At 40.3% G+C, this 25,596-nt stretch overlaps 1 protein-coding gene across 15 annotated transcripts in view; it reads left to right on the forward strand.

Moving 5' to 3' along the window:
* TMEM144 (transmembrane protein 144) overlaps positions 1–25,596 on the forward strand; it is a 68,736-nt gene that overhangs the window by 21,361 nt on the left and 21,779 nt on the right. For 6 of the 15 annotated variants that reach the window (XM_021101288.2, XM_013978686.3, XM_084972172.1 and 3 more), the window contains 8 exons: positions 2,083–2,253; positions 5,850–5,972; positions 8,951–9,050; positions 11,631–11,711; positions 14,940–15,021; positions 17,021–17,097; positions 20,236–20,354; positions 24,629–24,748. In XM_021101288.2, the coding sequence (XP_020956947.1) occupies positions 2,145–2,253; positions 5,850–5,972; positions 8,951–9,050; positions 11,631–11,711; positions 14,940–15,021; positions 17,021–17,097; positions 20,236–20,354; positions 24,629–24,748 (811 nt within the window). In that variant the 5' untranslated portion in view covers positions 2,083–2,144. Of the gene's footprint in view, positions 1–2,082; positions 2,254–5,849; positions 5,973–8,950; positions 9,051–11,630; positions 11,712–14,939; positions 15,022–17,020; positions 20,355–24,628; positions 24,749–25,596 lie in introns of those variants that run through there. The other 9 variants (XM_084972175.1, XM_084972174.1, XM_013978687.3 and 6 more) reach the window with 6 other exon arrangements.

Consider the following 25,596-nt stretch of genomic DNA (forward strand, 5'->3'; position numbering starts at 1 on the left):
CACTTAGCTTTTCTTGTGAGGTTTTATCTTGTTTTTATATTTTGAAAATACTCCTCTGACACCACGTTATTATTGTTCTTTGTTTTTGTTTCTATATATCAGGTAGGTTGGTTACATTTCCTGATCATGGAGAAGTGGTAGAGGCCTTGCGGGGCCAGAAGAACACTCTCTTCTGGTCACCAGAGCTGTATACTCTAGCCGTATACTCTGTCTGAGCCATTGCATTGTGTTGAGGTTAACTACTGGCCCTCAGCCCAGATGCAGAGGCTGTTGACCACTGGTGAAAGGGGCCAAGTCTCAGCATGGTTGGTTATGGGGCACAAGTTGTCCCAGGGCTGGTGCCCACTCACTGGTGAATGAAGCCAGTTCCTAATGTAGTTGGCTGTAGTGTGCCAGGGGGTCATGAAACTAGTGCCAGCCCACTGGTAGAAATAGAAACTCCGCTCTTGAAGGATGCATGCAAAAATTTCATGTGTTCTACCCAGTGGGCTGGCACTAGCTTCATGACCCCTTGGTGCAGAGTCAGGTCCTGGTGTGGCTGACTATAAGCCAGGAGGTCCTGGAGCTGGTCCTGGCTTCCTGATGGGAAGGGTCAAGGCCCAGTGGCCCCAGGGCTGGTGTCAGCCAACTGGTGAACAGGGCCAAACCTGAGGAATCCCAGGGCTAATATTGACCTGATAAGGCCAAGTCCCAGAGAGACTGAGGGTTTAAGAGGGAGCCTATCTATAGTTTCTGCTATGCTGTTACTGGTTTGGGCTGTGTCCCTGCATTTCTGGCAGCTTGGTCTGAGATGTCTCACAACTCGTGCCAACTGGCCTTTGGGTGGGGTCAGGTCCCAGTGATAATGGGCTAGGGGGAGGACTTCAAAATGGTGCTTGCCAGCAACTGTGTCCTTATGGCAGAATGAACTCCTAAAAATGTCTGTCCCCAGGGTAAGTTCCAGTCCCCTCCTGCCTCTCCAGGAGACTCTCCAAGATAAGCAAGCAGTCTGACCCAGGCTCCATCCATATTAATGCTTCTGCCCTGGGTCTTGGAGCATGTGAGATTTTGTTCACCCTTTAAGAGCAGAGTCTTTGTTTCCTACAGTCTCTGGTTTTCCCAAATGCAAGTCTCGCTAGCCTTCATTACTAGAAGTTCAGAAACTCATCTTCCCTGTGTAGAATCCTCAGCCTGGAGACCCCAATGTGGGGCCTGGGCCCCTCACTCTTTGGGGACATCTCTGGACTTGTACTTATCCTCCTGTTTGTGGTTCACCCACCCAGGAGTGTTGGTCTTGACAGCATGGCATCCCCACCCCTCCTCCCTTTGTGGTCCCTCCTTTGTATCTGTAGCTGTAGGAGATATTTTCTGTGGCTCTTCAGGTCACTTTCACAGACAGTTACTCTGTAAATATTTGCATTTTTGGTGTGTCCATGGGAGGAGGTGAAGTCAGGGTCTTGCTACTATGCCATTTTGGCCACCTTCAAGAGATAAGGAGATTGTTGAAGACAGACGTCTTTAGGAGATTCTTCTATGTGTTCAGTTTTTTAAAATATCATGAGAGAATTTCATGAATGAGTTAAACTATTACACACTGAGGGGTGCTACTGATGAAGAAAGTGTCTTTGCCTCTAGGGAATCCTGACTGTTTAGAAGCAGTGCAACCTAAATGTGCCCTTAAGCTCATGTTCCAAATAGAAGAGTTTTTGCTTGGAAGGCTCTGATAACTTCTCAAGGTCTTCACGCAAGTCTTGTGCACAGTTCATTTTACCAATCTACCCACACAAGAGAATTTCTTTAGAATATCACAAAAATTGTACCCAGGTACAATTAGTTAGGTATTCAAGCCCTGAAGCCAAAGTTTACTTGTTTTATTTGTCTCATAGGCAAGTGATAAAAAATACTTCCTGATAAAATAACTGATAATATGAATGAATGGACACAGGGTATGAACATAATGAACATAATTTCATAATGTCCTAACCTTCATCTGGAAGGAGGAACCTTAGCATACTTTTTTTTTCAATAAATATCAATATATCAATCACAATTTGCTCACAGATTTGCAAATTTCTTGTTTCATTTTTATTCTTTTTATTTCAGAAGCTCTCAAAAAGAAAATCAAGTCCTAAGTAACCAGCTGGCTTGCAAGTAGTTCCTGAACCATGAACAATAATGCAACAGACCTCACCATTGGTTTCATCTCCTCTACTGTAGCCATCGTTTTGTTTGGCTCAAACTTTGTACCACTGAAAAAATATGATACTGGCGATGGTAATTATTTTTCCTTCACTGTTAACTTTAAATTATTTTTAAGTGTGATTTCACTTTTTTGGTCTTTTTAAAATAATGGCTATAAAAATGAATTTTGCTATACCTGATGCCAAATGAATAGAGCTTAAAACACATCATTTGATCATGCCCATAACAGCTTCTCTGAGTGTTAGTCAGTATAGCATAACCATAAGATTGTGTTTCATGGTAAAGCTAGGAGGAGGAAAGCTTTTCAGCCAAACCTGTTAGGTTTACAAAAAAAAGGAAATTAGTCGATTCTGCTAATAACACTTGTTTTGCAAACACAGACTTACAACACAATCGATATAATAGAGAACAATTTGAGCATAACGTGAATTTTATGTTTGCTTATATGCAGTTTCGACTTTGACAAACATTAGGTGAACACAGAAAAGTATACCCATATGGATAAAAGCACACAGAAAGGTACAAAATGTGCTCACACCCTTCCTCAACAAACACCATCTCTGTTAGCACCCATCCACCTCTGGTGTTTGAAACCTCACTCACCACATTCACAGTTACTCACAACATGCAGTACTTATGATGTCCATCTGCATAAGCAAACCTCAGGTCCTTTTCAAGATAAAGTGCCTTATTTGTTGCAGCATTTGTGAATTTCTTAACCACTTAACCAGTATAAAACTCTACTACCGATTTTATTAGGCTCCTATTTTTTTCGGTACGTTGATGAAGTTTTATATATATATATGTTAATATATAAATAAATTAACATATATAGTTATATATATTTATAGATAGATATATAAATATATGTATATTTGTAGATAGATATATTTTTCCCCGTCACCTGAGGGATGCAGAAATTCCCAGGCCGAGGATTGAAACGTCACCACACTGCAGCCTGTGCCACAGCTGGGACAATGTTGGATCCTTAACCTGCTGTGCCAAAAGAAAGCAGTGGCTCAGTAGGTACACACACACACACACACACACACACACACACACACACACACAAAGGTGTGTGTGTGTATAGTTGATATACACTGTGTTAATTTCAGCTGTACTGCAAAGTGACTTACTTATGCAAATGTGTGTGTGTGTGTGTGTGTGTGTGTATGATGGATGTGTTTATATATATGTATGTGTATATATATTCTTTTTCAGATTCTTTTCCCTTATAGGTTTTTACAAAATATTGAGTAGAGTTTCCTGTGCTATACAGTAGGTCTTGTTGGTGACCTATTTTTATATACAGTAGGGTGTTTCTGCTAATCCCAACCTCCTAATTTATCCCTCTCCTTTTGATAAAGCTTTTGAGTGTTATGTTCTCAGCCCTATTTCCTCCATAAGCTCTGTAGGTTTTATCACATGATCATACACAGCACAGTGATTTTTAGGAAGGTTCATGTCATATTATAGTAGAGCTGACTGTAGTGTGCATTTTAGGGAAGAAAAAGTATTGGTTGTTTTTGTCTCCCTCCGTTCACGTTACAGCTAGGAGAGGAAAGTGGAGATGCTATGGTGGATGCCTGGTAGGTCACTTTGTGTTCCTATCCCAATCCCTTTTGTCTTTATACTACTTTGACAATAGAATTTCAAATCCTTTTTCTCTAGAGTCTTTCTTCTTTTTCTCTTTGGAGTTAGAACAGGAAGAAAAACTACTGAAAGAACAAAAAACATGGTAAGGGGTAGAGGACCTGGCTTTGGGGCGTTTTACAAGAACTGTGTGAGCTCAGGCAAGCCTCTTCAGCTATGTTATTCTGCTTCTCATTTGTAAAATGAAGAATTTATAAAATGAAACCCCCTCTCATCTCTATGTTCTTACTTTTTTTTTTTTGTCTCAGAGGCGAACAGCCTTTTTATCTCTCCTCTATCATGAAATTGAACAGAAATAGGCAAAAAAACAAACACCTCCCAATACAGTCAATAGTGCTACATTGTCATAACTACCTTAGTGTTTCTTCCAATGTTGACTTTTTCTTTTATTGTTTTAATCTCTAAACCCTCTTTTAAGCCTCAGAAAGGTACAGATATACCTCCTGTCACCACATGACCTTCAAGTAACTGGCAGTGCAGAGCATGGAAAGGAGAGTGAGGCCCTGACCAGAAAGCTAATTCTTTGATTTGGACTGTCTGACTCCTTGCAGGCTCTCAAGTCTAGGTTCATCTGGCCATAAATGACTTTATCTTTATCCTAAAGTGGCACAATATATGATGCCAAAAGGTTTGAATTACTGTTTGGCTGTTCTGAGGTTCTTACTGCCCTATCTTTGGTGAGGAATAGCCCTAGGCATAGTGTCTGAATAAAAATATGTCGACTTGGTCTTGCCAAAACTCTGGAACTCTGGTAGAGAATTCTTTTTTTTTTTTTTTTTCCTTTTTAGGGCCTTACCTGCAGCATATGGAGGTTCCCAGGATAGGGGTCATTTTGGAGCTATAGCTGCCCTCTAGGCCACCTCCACGGCAACACCAGATCTGAGCTGAGTCTGCAACCTACACCACAGCTCACGGCAATGCCAAATCCTTAACCCACAGAGTGAGGCCAGGGATTGATCCCACATTCTCAGGTTATTGGTTGGGTTTGTTACTGCTGAGCCACAATGGGAACTGGATTTTTTTATTATTATTATTACTCAATGAATTTATTACATTTATAGTTGTACCATGATCATCACCACCCAATTTTATAGGATTTCCATCCCAAACCCCCAGCATTCCTCCACCTCCCAACCTGTCTCCTTCGGAAACTGTAAGTTTTTCAAAGTCTATGAGTCAATATCTGTTCTGCAAAGAAGTTCATTGTGTCCTTTTTTCAGATTCCACATGTGAGAGCATTTGATGTTGATGTCTCATTGTCTGACTGACTTCACTTAGCATGATAATTTCTAGATCCATCCATGTTGCTAAAATTGCTGTTATTCTGTTCCTTCTAATGGCTGAGTAATATTCCATTGTGTGTATGTACCACATCTTCTTTCTCTGTCGATGGACATTTAAGTTGTTTCCATGTCTTGGCTATTGCAAATAGTGCTGCAATGAACATTGGAGTATATGTGTCTTTCAGAGTCATAGTTTTCTCTGGATAGATGCCCCAGAGTGGGATTGCTGGATCAAATGGTAGTTCTATTTTTAGTTTTTTGAGGAATCTCCATACTGTTTTCCCCAGTGGTTGCACCAATTTACAATCCCACCAACAGTGAAAGAGGGTTCTTCTCCACACCCTCTTCAGTACTTACTGTTTGTAGACTTTTTGATGATGGCCATTCTGGCTTTTTTCTTTTTTTTGGTAGAAAATTCTTTCTCTCTGTGAAGCAGGAATGCACAGTGTAGAGCAAGCTTTGAAGTCATATTGAGTTCACATTACAGTGTTTCAGACTATTAGCTAGTTAGCTACATGGAAAAGTCTCTTCACCTCAGATTCATTTTCTCTGTCTTTGAACTGGGGTTAATTATGATGCATAGTAGTAACAAGAATTGCAATAAACCTGCAAAGTGTCTGACATGTAGGCATTCAATACATTGTGGCCATTCCTATAAAATCATTGATATTCCTAAGTGCTGATTTCCTTAAGTCAGTTTGAACTACTGACACCAATTTCTTTTATTTCCAGGGATGTTTCTCCAGTGGGTACTCTGTGCTGCCATATGGTTAGTTGCTGTCGTGGTCAATCTGATATTACACTGCCCTAAGTTTTGGCCTTTTGCAATGGTTGGGGGCTGCATTTGGGCAACAGGTAATGTATGATATATTTTTTCTTTTACCATTTGATACTGTGATCAAAATAAATTTGGTTCATAATAGAAGGAAACTGTGAAAACAGTAATTCTGAATAATCCTTAGTCATAGATTCTAGAAATTAACAATTTAGTTTCTTTCATTTATATGTTCCATAAATATTTTCAGTGCATTTTCTCTTTCCTTTCAATGGCTTCTTTCTTAGTTCCTGGTAGAAAATTATTGTAGTAAAATTATTATATATATAAATTATATATAAAATTATTATAGCAAAAATGTTTCAAGTTTCCACTGTGGTTCAGTGGGATCAGTGGCATCTCTGTAGCACCAGGAAGCAGGTTCAATCCCTGGCCTCGCACAGTGGGTTAAAGGATCTGGCATTGCCACAGCTGCAGCCTAGATCAAAACTGTGGCTTGAATTTGATCCCTGGCCTGAGAACTCTATATGCTGCAGAGCAGCCAAAAAAGGAAAGAAAAGAAGAAGTTTCACTTGCTACCTGTTCAAGCACAACTCATATACTAGTTTAAGGGCTCTGGCCTTTCTTTCTCTAGCATGTTAATCAGAAAATGCTTATTAAATAGTTGTTTCTACTAATATCATATTTGGGACCTGTCCTTAAAAGTAAACACAGCACATTATCATTTCAAAAGCACTGGTAGAAAAACAAAAGTAAACATAAATCTTCCCTCTGTTGCCTTATTATCATTGTCGGAAATTCTATAACTAGAGTTTATGCCTTTGCTTGGCCAATCAGGAATGCTTTTCTTGTATTAATTTAAATACATCCCAGGAGAGCTTTCTTCTCTTTAGCAAAGAGAATCCCAAGTATCAAGGATCTCTAGAGGTAATTCCATTGAAAGAAAATAAATTTTTAAATGTTAAAAGTTTTATTGGGTGAATCTGTACAGAATTAAGTGATTTAGTGAAGTTCATGAGTTGAAGGAAAAAAATTAACTTTTAAATTTCTACTAGAATTTTCATTATTATACCTTGCTTACACCTTATTAAGTGATTATTTTGTCTAACGGGAGTGTGGAACAGAGGAAGCAACCATTCATCCTGCAAATCTTGATAACCACCATAGTACTTTTTTGCTTTTTAGGACTGCAACCATGACATATGGAAGTTTCCAGGCTAGGAGTCAAATCAGAGCTGCAGCTTCCGGCCTACACCACAGCCACAGCAATCCCATATCTGAGCCATGTCTGTGACCTGCACCACAGCTCATGGCAACATGGGATCCTTAACCCACAGAGCAAGCCCAGGGATTGAACCCACATCCTATGGATACTAGTCAGGTTCATTACCACTGAGCCACAGTAGAAACTCCCACCCCCATAGTACTTATGCTCATCTAACAGGTACCAACCAGTAGGAGTAAGTGGGTTGGGGGGGGGTCTAATTTGAGATATGCTGAGATGTGGATGCTGTAGATCTCAGGACATGGGAAGTAGAGGAGAGGATGGAGCCAAAAGTGATGTAGGGATTTTATTATAGGTGACTTACTTGTTGAGTGATGCTATCATTGACGCATATGAGGAAAATAGGAAAAAGAATGTGTCTGAAAGGGAAAAGGATGAGTTCAGCTTGGCAGTTTTTCAGTTTGAAGTTCCCAATGTTCCCACAGTGGGAGACATCTGGTTGGAAATCTCTTGTTGGCATTAAAACTCTGGAGACTGTCCAGGCCATCTCTGGGAGCATGTGTCTCTAGCTGAGAGCTGAAATCCTGAAACTAAAGAAGAATACAGCAAGAGGAGGAATGTGTTCTAGGGAAAATATTTAGAGGGCACCCCGGTCCAGAAGATTTGATGAAAAAGAGTAGCCAGAAGTAGCTAAGAAAGAGAGAAATGAGGTGGAATCTGGAGATGAGACATCTTGAAAACCAAGAGAGAAAACTTTTCAAGAGGAGATGGGAAAACAGTTGAGGGGGTCAAAAACTGGAAAAAAAAAAAACAGCCATTCATTTGGTCCTGAGAGACCCTCAAGAGCACAAGGTGCTGGGTGTACAAATCCAGAAGATAAGTCAGTGAGCATGGGGAGCAAAGCCTGGGGCCATATTGGGCCAAAGACATCTGCCAGTTGTTGGTCCTTGTTCCAGTCTGAGAGAACAAGGTCACTACTAATTTTTTTTTTTTAATCTTTTTATGGCCACACCCAAGGCATATGGAAGCTCCCATCCAGGGGTTGAATAGGAGCTAGAGCTGCAGCTGCCACCTACACCGCAGCCACAGAAGGGCCAGATCCAAGCCTTTTCTGCAACACATTGCAGCTTCCAGCAACCCTGGATCCTTAATTCACTTAGTGAGGCCAGGGATCAAACCCTCATCCTCATGGATCCTAGTTGGGTTCATTATCACTGAGGCACAATGGGAACTCCCTGGGCACTACTAATTTGATCATTGACCAGCTTCTGCAAAAAGGCATAACACAGTGACCTATGCTAAGGATGTAAAATACATTGGTACAGTTAGGAAAAGAGCTAATTCAACATTTTCTATGCAGGATGTTGCCCCAAGCCTTGTTCTTTTGGCAGTTGTAATCATAAGTTTAATGCAAAAAAAAAATGTGATTGTTTTCTTTTCAAAATGAGGAGGTATTGTGGAGAGTTCCCATGGTGGCTCAGCCGTAATGACCCTGACTAGTATCCATGAGGATGTAGGCTTGATCCCTGGCCTTGCTCAGTGGGTTAACAATCTGATGTTGCCGTGAGCTGTGGTGTAGATTGAAAACGTGGCTTGGATCCCACATTACTGTGACTGTGGTCTAGGCCATCCAATTCTACCCCTAGCTTGGGAACTTTCATATGCTGCAGGCGTGGCCCTAAAAAGACAAAAAAGAAAAGAGAAAAAAGGAATTGTGTTTACTACATTTGTCCAAATCCTATGAACTTCCATTGAAATTAAAATAAAAATTCATTCGATGGATAAATGTGTTTTCTGTATTGGAAATAACTTTCTTCTGTGTTTTATCTATAGGGAACATTGCAGTTGTCCCGATCATCAAAACCATCGGCTTAGGCCTTGGACTCTTAATCTGGGGATCATTTAATGCCTTAACTGGCTGGGCAAGCTCAAGGTAACACAAAGCAAACTACTGCAGCTAAGATTCTCTGCACTCACACTCGGTAAGGCAAATGCTAGGGATCGGGCTAGCCGAGAGGAGTAACACATGGACAGTCCTTACCCTCACAGAGATTACCACCGGCAAGCATACACATATAATATGCTCCCTTATCCATAGAAAACCATAATTCAAAAAGATACATACACCCCGGTGCTCACTGCAGCACTATTTACAATAACCAAGACATGGACCCATGTCTAAATGTCCATAGACAGAGGAATGGATAAAGAAGATGTGGTACATATAGACAATGGAATATTATTGAGCCATAACAAAGAATGAAATAATGTCATTTGCAGCAACATGGATGGACCTAGACATTATCATACTTAGTGAAGTTAAACAGTGAAAGGCAAACATCATATGTCACTTACATGTGGAATCTGAAAAAAAAAAGATACAGATGAACTTATTTGCAGAACAGAAACACAGACATCAAAAAATTTATGGTTACCAAGGGGGACAGGTGGGAAGAGGGGAGAGATGGACTGGGGGTTTGGGATTGGCATATGCACAATGCGGTATATGGAATGATTGGTTAATGGGGACGGGCTATATAGCATAGGAAACTCTACCCAATATCCTGTGATAATCTACATGGGAAAATAATATGAGTGGATATGTATACCTATATAACTGAATCACTTCTTTGTACAGTAGAAATTAACACAACATTATAAATCAACTACACTTCAACCAAACTTTAAAAAATGAAAGAGGGAGTTCCCACTCTGGCTCAGCAGTAATGAACCTGAGTAATATCCATGAGGATATGGGATCGATCCCTGGCCTTGCTCAGTAGGTTAAGGAAAACCTGGTGTTGCCATCAGCTGTGGTGTAGGTTGAAGATGCAGCTCGACCGTAACCTGGAAACTTCCATATGCCAGCACTGCTTCCCTAATAAGGTGGGAGGGATTGAGGGAGAGAGAGAGAGAGAGAAGAAAAGAAAAAAGAAAAGAAAGAAGGGAGGAAGGAAGGAAGGAAAGAAGGAAAGAGAATACACTACCTTGAATTATTATTTGCCTTAAGTTCTAAAGAAGTGATCTGACACTCTGATCAAGACAAAGTAAAGGATTATTTCTCGGGAACAAAGTAGGGGGAGAGAAAGGGCACTGATATTTATTTTTCCCTTTCTACCATGTGACAGTTTCCTGGAGTGTTATATACATTATTCTCACCCCATTTTCACAAACCCAGGAGGTGAGCAGTGTCTTAGAAGAGAGCTGCTACACAAAGAATATGAGTAGCCTGATGAAGGTCTCAGAGCTGATGAGCCAGGTTTAAACCTACGTCTTCTGGTTCTAAAGCCCCTGTTCTTCCCTCTAGCATCTGGGGCAGGGTCAGCAAACCATGGCCCAGCTCTGCAGCCATTTTTGTAAATAAAGCTTTATTGGAACACAGTTACATGCATCCATGTGTCAGGAGTTCCCACTCTGGTAGGAAGAGTTAAAAATCAGACTGCAACAGCTTTGATCCCTGGCCTGGTGCAGTGGGTTAAAGGATCCAGTTTTGCTGAAGCTTGGATTCAATTCCTGGCCTGGGAACTTCCATACACCACAGGTGCAGCCACTAAAATAAAATAAATTAAGGCTTGGCAATGGGTGCTTTTATCCTAGGCTGGCAGAGTTGAGTGGTTTCAAGAGACCATCAAGCCCACAAAGCCTAAAATATTTACTCTCTGGTTCTTTAAGGGAAAGTTTGCCAACCCCCCCACCCCCACCCCGCAACTCCCAGCTCTAGAGCTGACTTGACAGGGTAGCCTCAAGCCACCCTTCTGCACAGTGCATGGGTTTTCTTCACCATCAGAGGAAGTCCTGTTGGACTGTACTGCCCTTGGTCAGCATGAAGATGAACATTCAAGCTGGGTTTAGGAAAATGAATAGAAGGAAGATCTTACTCTAAATCTTACTTTCATGGCTCCTCTTCCCACTCAAAGCACTACCACAACCTCAATTATAACAAAGCAACCTCATCTCCAGTTCATTCTTCCTGTCCTTTCCTCATCCCCCACCCCTGATTTTTACAAGTGCTATTTGCTTTTTCCTCCATTTCTCTTGCCCCTTCAGAGGCCACAGTGGTTATTGGTAATGATCACTGCAACACCAAGGCATGGAAAAAAAAATTTTTGGAAGCGATATCAAAAAGTCAGGATTTTTAACCAAGCAGTTGTTTAAGTCAGTTTCAAATAGTTTACAAAATGGCAGTCAACTGATCAGCATTTGATTAGCCACTTAATCTATTTTTTCTTCCTTCTTCCTTAGTCTTAATGACAAATGAACACTCAGTATATGTATAAATACTTTTACATATATACACTCATTTAATCTTCATAAGAAACCTATATGGTAGGACTAGTAATCTTCATTTTAAACGTGGGAAACGGAGGCACTTGGATAAGACAGTTATCCAAGTCAGTAAAGAGAGGCCAAGGATTTGAATCTAGGAATCTGAACTCCAGATCCATGTCTTTAAATACTATGATGAGCACATATTCGACAATATCTGATTCAATGTGACTTTCTCAATTTCCAGGTTTGGTTGGTTTGGAATGGATGCTGAAGAAGTGTCAAAACCATTGCTAAATTACATCGGAGCTGGGCTGTCCATAGTAAGGTAAATGGCTACTTCTAATGATTTAGTTCTTCTTCCCAGCATTTAGAATACTCTTTAAAGCCCCTCATGCGGTTGCATAGTTTTATGCCCACATCTTATTAATTGACGTGATTTTTTTCTCAGATTCTTCATTGGCACTGACAGGCTTGACTTTGGAGGACAAAAGCTTCCAGCTCTGGGGTCAGAGCCCCAGCTTTACAGCTCAAAAGCTCTGAGATACTGTGAAATCCTTTAGCTGCCGTAAAATCCTTTAGCTTCTGTGAAGTGCATGTTCATTATCTGTACTATTCAGAAAATCCTAAGATATAGCTCATAAATGAGGATCAAAGGGCAAAATATCATGCCAGCTAGAACATGCTATACAAATCCATGGTAGGCTGGCTTCCTGATGCCCCAGAATAGCCGTTGATTTTTCTCTTTTTAGTATTCAGGTACTCTTTGCCACTCACATTTCCACTTTCTTGCCACCTCACTCAACTCTTCTTAACCTGTTCTCTCACCTGTGAAAACACACATTCATTTAAATATCTGTTTGGGAAGTATCTGTGTCATGCTGTTTGCACTGTATGAATGAGGGTGACAGTTACTTTGCATCTCTGTATGGCAGGATCCAGGCAATAAAACCGTAATAGGTCACCTTAAATTCAGTCCCCTTTCCTCTCTAGACTCCATCTGTATTTCCCATCAGGGCCTCACATAATGGATAGCACTGCCTACAGAGATGTTAGTACGTTTTTATTCTTCAGGAAAAGAACACGATTTCTCTTTCTCCTGTACTGATGGCTTTTCCCCAGCCACATTCGGGAACAATCTCTTGTTTATTGAAATGTCACCTTAGAGAGTAGTTCCAGGCCACCCAGAGAAGAAATAACATAGATTATTCTAAAATAGCAGATTCGTATTCGAATTCGTATTCGTATTCGTTTTTGGTTAGAGGCAATTTGGTATATTTTGTACAATTCACACAGCATTCTGGCTTTTAATACCTCTCTCAAAAACCATTTATTTATACCTCGCAAACTGGAAAGTAGCATACCTTTTTTTTTCTTTCTTTCTTTTTTTTTTTTTGTTGTTTTTTTGGGGGTGGTGGGGATGACACATGAAGCCTATGGAAGTTCCCAGGCTCGGGGTCAAATTGGAGCTGTAGCTGCAGGTCTACACCACAACCACAGCAACACCAGCCTTAGTTTTGACTTAATGGTAATTTAATGGTAAATTACCCAGTACATCAGGCCTTGTTTTTCTTCATATTTCTTCTTCCTTTAGAAAGTATGCATTCCCTAAAATTACAAATGATTCATGTTCTACCATTTCTACCTGTATGACCGTGGGCAAATCACCTAATTTCTCTAAACCTCAGTTTTTTTCACCTAGGGATAAAGTGGGAATAGTAATTGCACCAGCCTCCTATGGTATTTTGAGGATGAAATGAAATTAAATATGTTAGGTACATGGCTAGTGCTCCATAGGTTGGGTAATTTTAATTATAGCTGTAAAACACTCTTAATAACTATTTCATGTTCTGTTACTATTTCCCCTTTGGGCACATGTTGCCCAAATCTACAGTAAATTAGTCTGCAAGGCTGGGGAGTCACCCACTTTGGTCAGAAGGAGGAAAATGCAATGGTCTCTTCCTAGGGTGCATCCTTTCTTTTATTTCTTTTATTGACCTAGAACAAATAGGCCAGATAGTCTCCTGCCAGAAAGGATTTATTCAGGATCACTGGAGAATATCAATTTGGGGTCTGCAACCAGGGCTAGCCAGGATAAGTCCCCTGCACAGCAAGGGAAGGAAAACTCTTATTGGGAGTGTTGACTTAAAAAATACATACAACCTAAAAGTTGAGACTTAAGTTTTATTTGAGGCAAAATGAGGACCATGGTCTGAAAGGCAGCATTTCAGAGAGCTCTGAGATACTGCTGCAGAGAAGCGGGGCGGAGGTCAGTATATATGTGATTTTGGTGAAGGGGGAGGTACATGCAACCATACACACATTTTATGGAAGGTTGCTGCTAGTCTCGTGAAGATTACTGCTGTCATGAGGAGCAGGCGTCACCATAAAGAATGTTAGTGTTTTTCTAGATATGAGAAGATGCAAGAACTGGGCTCACAAAATCTAAAAATATCTAACTATCTGAAACCCTGTTCTGCCAGTTTTCCCAGAGCACAGAGTGCCTCTCTCCTATCTCCACCCTGAACTTCTTGCAGAGGGTGTTCAGGGTTGGCAGCTGCAGCCGTTCATGATTCAATTTGTGTAGAGGCAGATAGCAAGTGCCAGACTCCACTTCACTAGAGGAAAGGAAGCTGGGGGTGCTGGAGTAAACAAAGACTCGTTGGCTTCTCATGGGCTGGGTCCTTGCCATGAAAAAGGAGGGGTCTTTCTCCTTCCTGTTGGGCTGTTATCCTCAAGGGCATGAGAGCTCCCCCTTGTGGTCTCCCAACTCTATTTAATTCAGGATTCTGTTTATTATAATGTTTTACCCTTTACTAAGAGAAATTTCTGGAAACCTTCATTTCGTTATTTTTACTCAGTTAAATCAGTTCTGAAGGGAATTCATTGAAATACCTTGAAGTTTCAGGGTCAGTATAAGGAAACTTGGACTATGTTACATAGGTTAGGATGTTGCTTTTCTTTTTAAGATGGAAATGATGGTCCCGTTCTCCATACACTTATTTGTAAAGGGTTGCTTAGGTCACGTCTAGCCTTACATGTCCCTTATGTGATATCTAAGATAAGTATCAGTTGGTCTCCACATCCAAGACCATTCCACGTGTCTTAAACAGCAGAGGACTGAACACAGGAGATTGTTGACAAAAGTGTGATGAGGCCCAGTGGAGTGAGGGGAGGAAGGTGGCATTGCCCACAGCCCTGAAGCCCCCATCCCCAGCTGGCACTTTCAGGGACCAACACCTCTGCCCTGAGCAACCTTGGCTGCTGGAGCTGCCACCCAGGCAAGATGGCACCTTCCACCTTTCATCTTATTCCTGTGCCTCCCACTGGCAAAGCCCAGATGATGCACAGTTTAGCTTTTAACCTGTTGCAGGGAAGGACAAGGAGGGCCATCAGAGAGAACATCAGTGCTGGAGAAATGGCAGGACCACTGGCAAGACAGTAGTCACTCTATCGTTTAAGACTTCATTTAAGCTGTTGTTTTCCCTTAAAATTCAGGCAACTTGATAGGACCCAGGGCTGTGATAAACATCACTAACATGTATTTTCTTTACAGTGCTTTCATATTTTTGTTCATCAAAAGTGAAATACCAAAAAGCACATGTTCTGTGGACACCACGCCATTAATAACAGAGCACGTGAGTATAGAATGAGAGCTAACTTGATCTGAAATGTAAAATGATACAAAGAAAATGCATAGACTTGAACACAGATGAGGGGACTTTTCTTAATCAGGACTATCTGAAATATCTTAGCTTATGTAAACCTACTTATTTTGGCTAGGTCTGCATAGCAATTGATATTTCTGCAGCAAAGATTCTCAACAAACACAGGGGTGTATTTATTTTTATTATGGGTAGTTCCTGATGAGGAATTGCACCTACAAAACCATATTCTGGAATGACTTAAGGATTTCCACAGTTGGGAAACCCCACATACTGAAGAGGAATAGTAACATTACTTTAGAAAATAGGAAAAAAAAGGCTTTAACAAAGCCCAGGGAGGACGGGGAGAACAGATCGGAGGAAGCCAGGGAAAGGGTAAATCAATTCATCTAGAAGTAGGAATTAGACTTGATCTTCTTCCCATTTCTCTTCTCTGCTTTATCTTGTTCCACTCCAAGGTCAAGACAGGAAATATATAAGGAGTCACTATTTTGACCTTGAAAACCCTGAATTGGTCTGGAATAGCAAGTCTGAATTAAACAGGAACACAGCCCAAGTGCCAGTGGCTCCACTTACAAAAGCAATTTCAGGGCAAAGCCCCATGGCCATGAGCCCAAACTAGCTGTCCTCTAAACCACACGTCCCAACTCCACCCCCCACTGAGGTAGTGCCTCTCTAGAAGGCGCTGCCTCGGCTTCTTACATCAAAGCTAATCTTTTCTTCTCCTTTCCTTCTTCTCCCTATCAAAATTCATCATCAACCAAGATGACCAAAACCTTCATTAAACTGACACTACAGTTAAAAAATAAGTACCTTAAGCATAAGAGAAAAGAGGTCTATTAATCCATAGGCATCTCTAATCAGGGAGATGTTTCAGAGAGAATAAATGAATGAAAGCAGAGTTGTCTGGTGTTTCTTGCCTACTTAGGAATCCAGATGCTGCCTAACCAACTACTCTTCAAACAAAGGGGGGGAAAAAGAAAATTAAGTAAATGCAACTTGGTGAAAGAATCATAGTAGGCTTAGATTTTTTTTTCCATCAAGATGGAAGAATGTGAGCAAATTAAGTATAAAGATACACCAAACAGTGTTGGTCAGGATATAGTCAAGATCCTTGTGGAGTGAAGGAAGCGTTATTGCCAAGGAAAGCTTGACTTAGCACATGACAAAGATTTCAAATCAAGTTTCTCATCTCTTACAAAGGCAGGAGGAGGGATATAACTCAAGGAAACTTCAGCCAAGAGACAAAGATGATTGCATCCAATAGTAGAAATAGTGTACATATGCTCATAATTTTTCCTGACTTAGAATATTAGTTCATCTTGAAACAAGGCTGGAGGTGCTTCAGGAACCAATTTGTTAAAAAAAAAAAAATCTGAATATGCCTGTCGTTCTTAGGTATTCCTTAGTAGAAGGGTCTACGTTCTAATTCCCTTGCAGATTATTAAAATATTTAAATAAAATGCAGGCATTAATAACTTGTAATTTTTTTAATTAAAAAAGATAAGTATACTTCAATATTTTTAGTTAAAAAAAAACTTTTGTAGTTTTGATAGGTGTATCAAAATAGTCATTTATTAAACTGTGAAAAAGTCTAAACAGAGAAGTTGCCAACTGCCAGACCTTTCTGAATGAAAGAGAAACAAAATCAGAAACATTTGTGTCTAGAGATGTTGATGGAATCGGAATGTAGGGTAATGTGTTTGTGTTTTAAAGTGGGCAGTGGACTCCTACTGTACAGCACAGGGAATTGTGTGTGATGGGGTCGCTTTGCTGTACAACAGAAATTGAAGAAACATTGTAAATCAATCATACTTTAATTTTTAAAAAGTTCCTATAAAAATAAATAAAACTTAAGAAAAAAGAAAATATAGTGTGTTTGAAAGAGAAGAGAAAAACACTGAAAATCCGCTTGTCACCCATGTGACTATCAACTGAATGCTATTTTTGTTTTTGCCAATGTTTTCAACAGGTGATTAATAAAACTCAAGATCCCGATCCTCATTGTTCCTGGGTAGATAAACTTTCTACAGTGCAGCACCGCTTAGTGTAAGAAGAGGTTCTGTTATTCTCTTTCATATTTGGTTAAAGCAAGGATAACCGGAGTGGAGTTATATTCATCCAAGTTCAAGAGGAAAATGGTAACACAAGCTTTGACTTCTTGCCTCCATGGTTGACTTTCTGGTCCCTTGCTGAATGTTCAGGTACAGAGGCCCTTGATCTCAGTGCTTCAAGGAATTGCTAAGCCACTGCAGTAATTCTAGTCAATCAATAAGTAGCTGACAAAAGCAGTCGATTTTGCAGGCCTTTTACACCTAATGTAAAATAATAATAATTTAAAAAAAGTGTGAGTTCCCTTTGCAGGGCACTGGGTTAAGAACCTAACTAGCATCCATGAGGACTCGGGTTTGATCCCTGGCCCCACTCAGTGGGTTAAGGTTCCTGCACTGCTGTAAATCACAGATGTGGCTTGGATCCTGCGTTACTGTGACTGTGGTGTACGCCAGCAGCTGCAGCTCAGATTCAGCCCCTAGCCTGGGAACTTCCATATGCTGTGGACACGGCCCTAAAAAAAGAAGTAAAGTAAAAGCATAGGCCACAGGGTGTAAAGCAGTATGCTCTCAGCATCTCAGCAATCACAACTGAATTAGACAATCCATGTCTCTACTGCTCTAACCAGGATGCCTGCTGCCACTGAAAAGCCCTCCCCTTGTGGGTTAGTTCTATAATCCCAAGATATTTGTTACTAAATGTAGTAGAATATTTTGTGTCCATGTAGGTCCTAACTTCCCCCTGCTGCCACTGTCTCTATAAAGACCTGGAGAGGGGAGAGTTAGGCTCAATCACAGTCCCTGTATGTTAGGATTTATGGGGCTGGTGAAGAAATATGAGAATGTTTATATGTTTTGTATATGAAAATGTTATAATTTTTTTGCCCTTTTTTTTTTTCTTTTTAGGGCCACATGTGTGGCATGTGGAAGTTCCCAGGCTGGGGGTCAAATCAGAGCTACAGCTGTCCACCACAGCCACAACCATAACATAAGATCTGAGCCATGTCTGCCACCTACACCACCGCTCAAGGCAACATTGGATCCTTAATCCACCGAGTAAGGCCATGGGTTGAACCCATGTCTTCGTGGATACTAGTTAGGTTCGTTACTGCTGAGCCACAATGAGAACTCCTGTTATATATTTTATATAAGAAATATGAATAGGTATTAATAAATAGCTTACATTTTTCAGTTGATGGCTCTTTTAGACTTTATATTATGGCAGCTAAAGCTCTATTATTATCTAAGCCATCCTCACAAGGGAAAGAGGCAGTGCTGGATGCATGACAGATGCTCAATAAATATTTGAATAAATAGAATGATTGAAAGAGTGAATTAATATACAAGCTTTGGAAGCAATAAAAATGTTGCTGTTTTTTCACAAAGCATCCCCTTTATGAAAGGCATATATAAGGACATTTTCAATTGTCTCATTGGCCAGCCTGGTCTATTTGTCTGGTCCTGTTTGGGACTCTTCACTAGGACCACATGGTCCGGGCTTCAGCAGGACACAATTACCAGTGTGAACAGAGCTCACTGGCTCTCTGAGTGCCTACAATCTCATATTCCTTAAAGAACTTCTAAAATAGACTTTGGAGTTCCCACTATGGTGCAGCGGAAATGAATCCAACTAGGAACCATAAGGTTGTGGGTTCAATCTCTGGCCTCGCTCGGTGGGTTAAGGATCCAGCATTGCCATGAGCTGTGGTGTAGGTGGAAGACATGGCTTGGATCTGATGTTGCTGTAGCTGTGGTGTAGGCCAGCAGCTGTAGCTCCAATTCGACCCCTTGCCTGGGAACCTCCCTATGCCGCACGTTTGGCCCTAAAAAGCAAAAAATAAAGAATAAAAAAATAAAATATACTTTAAGGAGTTCTCATTGTGGTTCAGCAGGCTAAGAATCCAACATAGTCTCTATGAGGATGTGGGTTTGACCCCTGGCCTTGCTCAGTAGGCTGAGGGTCCAGTGTTGCCACAAGCTGTGGCTCAGATTCTGTGATGCTGTGGGCTGTGTTGTAGGCCTGCAGCTGCAGCTCCAGTTCAGCCCTTAGCTTGGGAACTTCCATGTGCCTCAGGTATGGCCTTTAAAAAAAATTAAAAGACTTTAAGAATTTGTTTATAAGCTTGAAAAGGAATGGCTTTTGCCCAAAACTCTTTCCTGTTTCCTGATATTGTCCTTTGTATTATAGAGACTGTTCCAAAATATTAATCACCTCCTAAAATCAATGGAAACACTAGCTTCATGCAGATATGGACCAAATCTGGGGGGTCAAACATGACTCAAGTGCTTAAGACAAAACATTTTCTTCTCACCCAAAGTAATCATTTGCCTGCAATATTCAAATTATTTAATTAAATTAGCACTGCCTCTTGATTCTGCAAGACGTAGACAAGTCTGTGGGTCTCAGTAGTTGTTTTGAACAAACATTTGGTACTTGGTCTCTTCCAGCCATTATTATCATCTGTGCTATTTTTTTTTTTTTAATGGCTGTACCCATAGCATATGGAGGTTCCCAGGCTATGGGTCAAATTGGAGCTGCAGCTTCTGGCCTGCACCACAGCCACAGCAACTTGGGATCTGAGCCGCATTTGTGACCTATACCACAGGTCATGGCAATGCTGGATCCTTACCCAACTGAGTGAGGCCTGGGATCGAACCCACATCTTCATGGATACTATGTCTGGTTCTTAACCCACTGAGCCACAGTGGGAACTCATCTGTGTTATTCTTACAGATGGTTTAAAAAAGTAGCATAAGGCACACTGCCCGTCCACACATATGTCATCATTTAACTGGAAAGCCAAGTGTATTTATGTCGCCTATGAAATATGATGATGGCAATAGTCTCATCTGTGTGATGACAATTTATAATTTTAATCCATTACTACATCTGTCAGTCATGTCCTTCCACCTTAAAATGGTGGAGGGCTGAAGCTGCCTCCTAGTCCTGATGCCACCTTGACACTGAAGGGCATTCCCGTGTCTACTAGTCACCCTGCTCCAGATGAATGGGTGCTTGCTAGGTGATGGCTGGTCATGTACATTTTGAAGCATGCTTTGCTTATGACTCCATTTGTGTGTTTGGTATAAGTATTGCTTCGGGCCAAGATAAAGAGTAATTTATTTGCTTTTTAAGGGGCTGCAGTCTTGCAGTGATATCTGGCATACTCTATGGATCTACCTTTGTGCCAATTATTTACATCAAGGACCACAGCAAAAGAAATGACAGCATATATGCTGGGGCGAGCCAGAATGGTGAGAGGAAAATGTGATTTTACTTTATTGATAAACTCAATACCTGTTTTTCTGCTTTTAACTGTAAAAATAATGGGACTATAGTAAATATCAGTATATTGATGGGTCAGTTAACATTCAAGTTAAGAAGAAAGAAAGGGAATTTTATCTGAGCTGAGCTGAGGATTATAACCCAGGAGACTGACTCTATCTCTGAGAACTGCTATGCCTGTTATAAGTCCAAGGCACGATCATGTAAATTTTCAAGGCAAAGAATCGTACATCACAATGGCATACTGACCTTTTACATAAAGTTCACCAAAGATACATGGTACAGATAAGCAGGTACAAAGGAATAGCAGGTCACCATGGCCCCCTACAGACCTGAGAAAGAATGCTGATCTTTTAAGTTATATTGCTAGCTTCAGAAAAAAGGGAAAGTATTGATCTTTACTTAAGGAGACATTCCCATCTTTGAGAAGCTCCAGTGAATATGCAATGCAGAGGCACTCTGCACATTAGGCAGGGCGGCAGGAGATGCAAATGGTCACAGAGAGAACATTGTTTAAATGTCCTTGTCCCACCTTAAAATATACATTTCATTTCATCAGATCTGATTTTTTTTTTCATTGGAAGTGTTGAATTAGAAGGGCACCACTGAGGGAGTACCCGTTGTGTCTCAGTGGGTTAAGAATCCAATGTATTCATGAAGATGGGGGTTTGATCCCTGGCCTTGCTTAGCATTGCTGCAAGATGCAGCATGGTTTACAGATGTGGCTTAGATCTGGTATTGCTGTGGCTGTGGTGTAGACCAGCAGCTTCAACTCAGATTCAACCCTAGTCTGGGGACTTCCATATGCTGCAGGTGCAGCCCTAAAAAGAATAAAAAAGAAAAGAAGGGCACCAGAAACTAAAAGAAATAAAGGACTGTAGGAATACTTTTCACATGATCTTGAACCTACACATACAATCAACTTTAGCCAGAATTCATTTCAGCTATTGGATCTTAACACACAGTTTCTGGCTAGACAGCAAGATTTAGAGATTATTTTCCAGTTTGATGATCTCTGGGAAATAACTATTCTTCTCCTCTAAAAAAAAGAAAAAAAAAAAAAAGCTAAACTGCAGAATATAGTACTTTAAAATCAAGTAAAGATCAAAATATAGCCTACTTAGGATGTTATTTTTTAAGCACAGAGTGGTGCATTGAAAGGCCCAACGTGATGCTCCTACATTGTCTCAGTTTCTAGTAATAGAATTAATTTCTCAGATGTCACCTCCACACTAGGTGTGGCAGCCTTCTACAGGCTCAGAAGGAGATGAGAGTGTCTAATTCAGGGTCCTATAATTACATGGAAACCTGACTTGCACCCATGAAGTGATAAAAGCATGAGGTCATGGATAATATAGTTCTACAGTGATGGACAGAAAATGAATGTTATCTATATTCAGATAAGGGAGTTTGGAAGGCAAGTAATGAGGGAACAATTGATGGAAAAGCTGATAGACTAAGTAGGTACCAAACTTTTTTTCTTCCTTTTTATATTCAGCCCCATGAACAGTACTCACAGCTTTTATTACTATGTTTTTTCTAAGTGTTTTGGTGGATTGGGGAATTCATTTTTTAAAGTTTTATTGAAGTAGAGTTGATTTACAATGTTTCAACAGTTTCTGATGTACCACATTTTTAAAAGATTTTTACATTTTTTAAATTTATTTTTATTTTTATTTATTTATTTATTATTTTTTTGGCTGTGCACTAGCTGCAGGGATCAGACCTTTACTACGGCAATGTCCTGAGCCATAGCAGTGACAGTGTGGGATCCTTAACCTACTAGGCCATATTTTTTCTAAGATTTTATCCTTACACTTTTAGTTTTTTGTTTTTTGTTTTTCTTTTACAACCACCCTGCAGCATGTGGAGTTCCTGAGCCAGGAATCATATGGGGGCCTCAGCAGCAACCTTTGCCTCAGCTGCAGCAATGCCAGATCTTTAACCCCTGTGCTGGGCCAGGAATCCAACCTGGGTCCCAGGGCTTGCAGAGATGCCACTGATCCCATTGCACCACAGTGGGAACTCCTACTTTTAGTATTTTTGCTCTTTTAATTTTTAAGGATAAAAACTAGTAAAATAGTAAAAACAAAATAACAGAATAAATTAAGAGAGAATGAAAAACATATGACACAAATAAAACAGAGCCATTAAGTGAGTCTAAAATCTGCACCACACTTGTACACTTGCTAGTGATGAGTCATAGTAGCCACAAGGGAAATCAGATCAGTCCCACACTTCAGCAAACACAAGATAAAGACCACTCATTGTTCAGGAGCACAGTTGTTCTTGGTACTGGGGCATAATAAACAATGTCTTCAACAGTCTCTTTACATACATAGCGCAGTCCGTTCTTAGGGAACTTTCTTTTTTGTTTTTTGTTTGTTTGTTTGTTTTTCAGCTCACAGCAATGCCAGACCCTTAACCAACTGAATGAGGCCAGGGATCAAACCCACATCTTCATGGATACCAGTCGGGCTCATTACTGCTAAGACAGAGTGGGAACTCCCATTTAGGGAATCTTTCTTATGGCAACTCAAATGTAGTCTGAGGGAAACACACTTTATTCCGATTTATTCAAAAATAATTCAGGGAGGGTATAATTTTTTTAACTTCATTTATTTAACCATCATGTAAGTAACACACAAGGCTCTGCTGAGCACCGTTCTAAGTGCGTTTTTTTTTGGGGGGGGGGGTTTTTTTTTTTTTGGTTTTTTTTTTTTTGCTTTTTGCTTTTTAAGGCCACACCTGTGGCATATGGAAGTTCCCAGGCTAGGGGTAGAATCAGAGCTGCAGCTGTCAGCCTATATCACAGCCACAGCAGTGTGGGATCCCAGCCACATTTGTGACCTACACCACAACTTTGGCAACTTAGAATCCTTAACCCACTGAGAGAGGTCAGGGATGGAACCCACATCCTCAGGGATACTCTCTTGGATTCTTAAACCACTGAGCCACAATGGGCGCAGTCTAATAACTCAATTGACCTTTATAGCAATCTCGCTGATTGGATACCATGATTATCCTTGTTTTACAATTGAGAACATTTAGACAGAGGGAGATAAGGTAATTCACCCAAAAGTTTCTGAGTTAGCAGGTAGTGAGTTGAGGACTCCTGCTAGGTGGTCTGTGTTTCTGGTCACTATGTTATGCTGCCTTTTGTGATGGTCTTTGTTTGGATGTGTTGTTCTGATAGGACATAGAAGGAGGAGATAAGATTTTAGAAGAGACAAACTCTTTGACGTTAAAACTTTCCTCCCTAGACAGGGTCACTCATCTTTCTCCAAATTTAGTTGAGAGAAACATTATAACAAAAACCCAGACAAGAACCTGTAGTACACCTATCTGTATGGCCAAAGTACCATCTGCTTTAAATCGTCAGTGGACTTGGAGGTTCTCAGATACTGGACCACCATTTCTATTACTTACTCCACCATGTAATTAGGTTTATAGTAAACAATAGGTAAAATCCTCTTTGGAATAACTTGCTGAATATCCTTCTGTATGGCTGCCACCTGTAACCAAGATGCAGGTCTCCACATTGATCAACAGACATATAAAATTAGCACTTCTCAAATTTTTTACACACCATCCCCCAACTACAGTCTACTTGGAGATTTGCTATAATTGCTGAAGCCATTAGTAAAATTAGGTTTGAACACTTATTCTTTAAAAAGGAAATAGTGAGTTCCCGTTGTGGCTCAGCAGGTTAAGAACCCGACTAGTATCCACGAGGATGTAGATTCAATCCCTAGCCTCGCTCAGTGGGTTTAGAATCCATCATTGCTGGGAGCTTCAGCATAGGTTGCAGATGTAGCTCCGATCCTACATTACTGTGGCTGTGGTGTAGGCCGGCAGCTCCTGCTCTGATTCAGCCCTTAGCCCAGGAACTTCCATATGCCACAGGTGCAACTATAAAAAATAATAATAACTTTAAAAAAATAAATAAAATAGTAGCATTCTGTTACATAATGTTTGTTGTTTCTTATTTAGCTTTCCAAGATAATCATAAAAACCAGGCTTTTAGATTTGATTATAGTAACTAACTTTTCTTTATATTTTAAATATATCAATTAAAATTCTATATAAACCAGCATGGAGAAAACTAGTATGGTAAGATATAATTAATGGTTCCCTTACATTTAAGGTTAATTTTAATGGGTTTCTTTTATTCTTGGAACTCTAAATATATTTGAAATGAGTAAAATGATATGCTTGAAGGTGGTATAATCTATATTCCCAGATTTAGACTACGTTTTTGCACACTTCAGCGGCATCTTCCTCACAAGCACAGTCTACTTCCTGGCCTACTGTATAGCCATGAAAAATACTCCTAAACTTTATCCTGAGGCAGTCTTGCCAGGTAAGAATACATACTGCAGAAAATCTTCTTACTCTGTGTAAAAGTATCATTCTCCTTTCATTTTCCTTGAAAAATCGTCTTCTGGAAGCAAAACCATTCTCTCTGTGTGTGTATGTTGTGGGTATGTGTCTGTTTTTGTGTGTCTGTGTGTATATGTGTTCATTCCCTCCATTGCTTTGACCCAGGCACCACCAAACCCACCATGAGACTGGGTTTGAAACTCCAAATCATCATTACATAACCTAGAACTTGAACAATGAATCTTAAGATTGTTGCCTGTGCAGAAGCATCTTGTGTATAGAGCATCAGACTTTAGTATATCTTCTTTACTAATGAAGGATAAATATTAAAAGTCACATTCCTGTGACTCTGTTTTTTTTTTAAGGTGTCAACAAATACGAATCTGCACTCACTTGGGAAAACAAACATTTTCTCCAAAAAGTTAGAAAGAATTGTTTTAGAGTTTAAATGGTCCTAAAACATGACTCAAAAATCCCCATTGGGGGTAGTTCCCACTGTGGCTCAACAGAAATGTATCTGCCTAGTATCCATGAGGATGCAGGTTCAATCCCTGGCCTCATTCTGTGGGTTAAGGATCCATCATTGTGGTGAACTGAGGTGAAGATAGCAGACAAGACTCAGATATGGTTGCTGTGGCTGTGGTGTAGGCCAACAGCTGTAGCGCCAGTTCTATCCCTAGCCCCGGAACTTCCATATGCCACTGGTATGGCCCTGAAAAAAGGAAAGAAAAAAAAAAAAATCGCCATTGGCCATGAGTGTTGATATGTGGGCTTTATTTTTCTGCTCTGCCTGGAGTGTGGATTTCTCAGGACATGCTGTCTGTGTGT

Source organism: Sus scrofa, chromosome 8 (assembly GCF_054392235.1).
Source record: "Sus scrofa isolate SSC_HxYL_T2T_F1_AM1 chromosome 8, Sscrofa_HxYL_maternal_Yorkshire_Landrace_v2.0, whole genome shotgun sequence".
Classification (NCBI taxonomy): Eukaryota; Metazoa; Chordata; class Mammalia; order Artiodactyla; family Suidae; genus Sus; species Sus scrofa.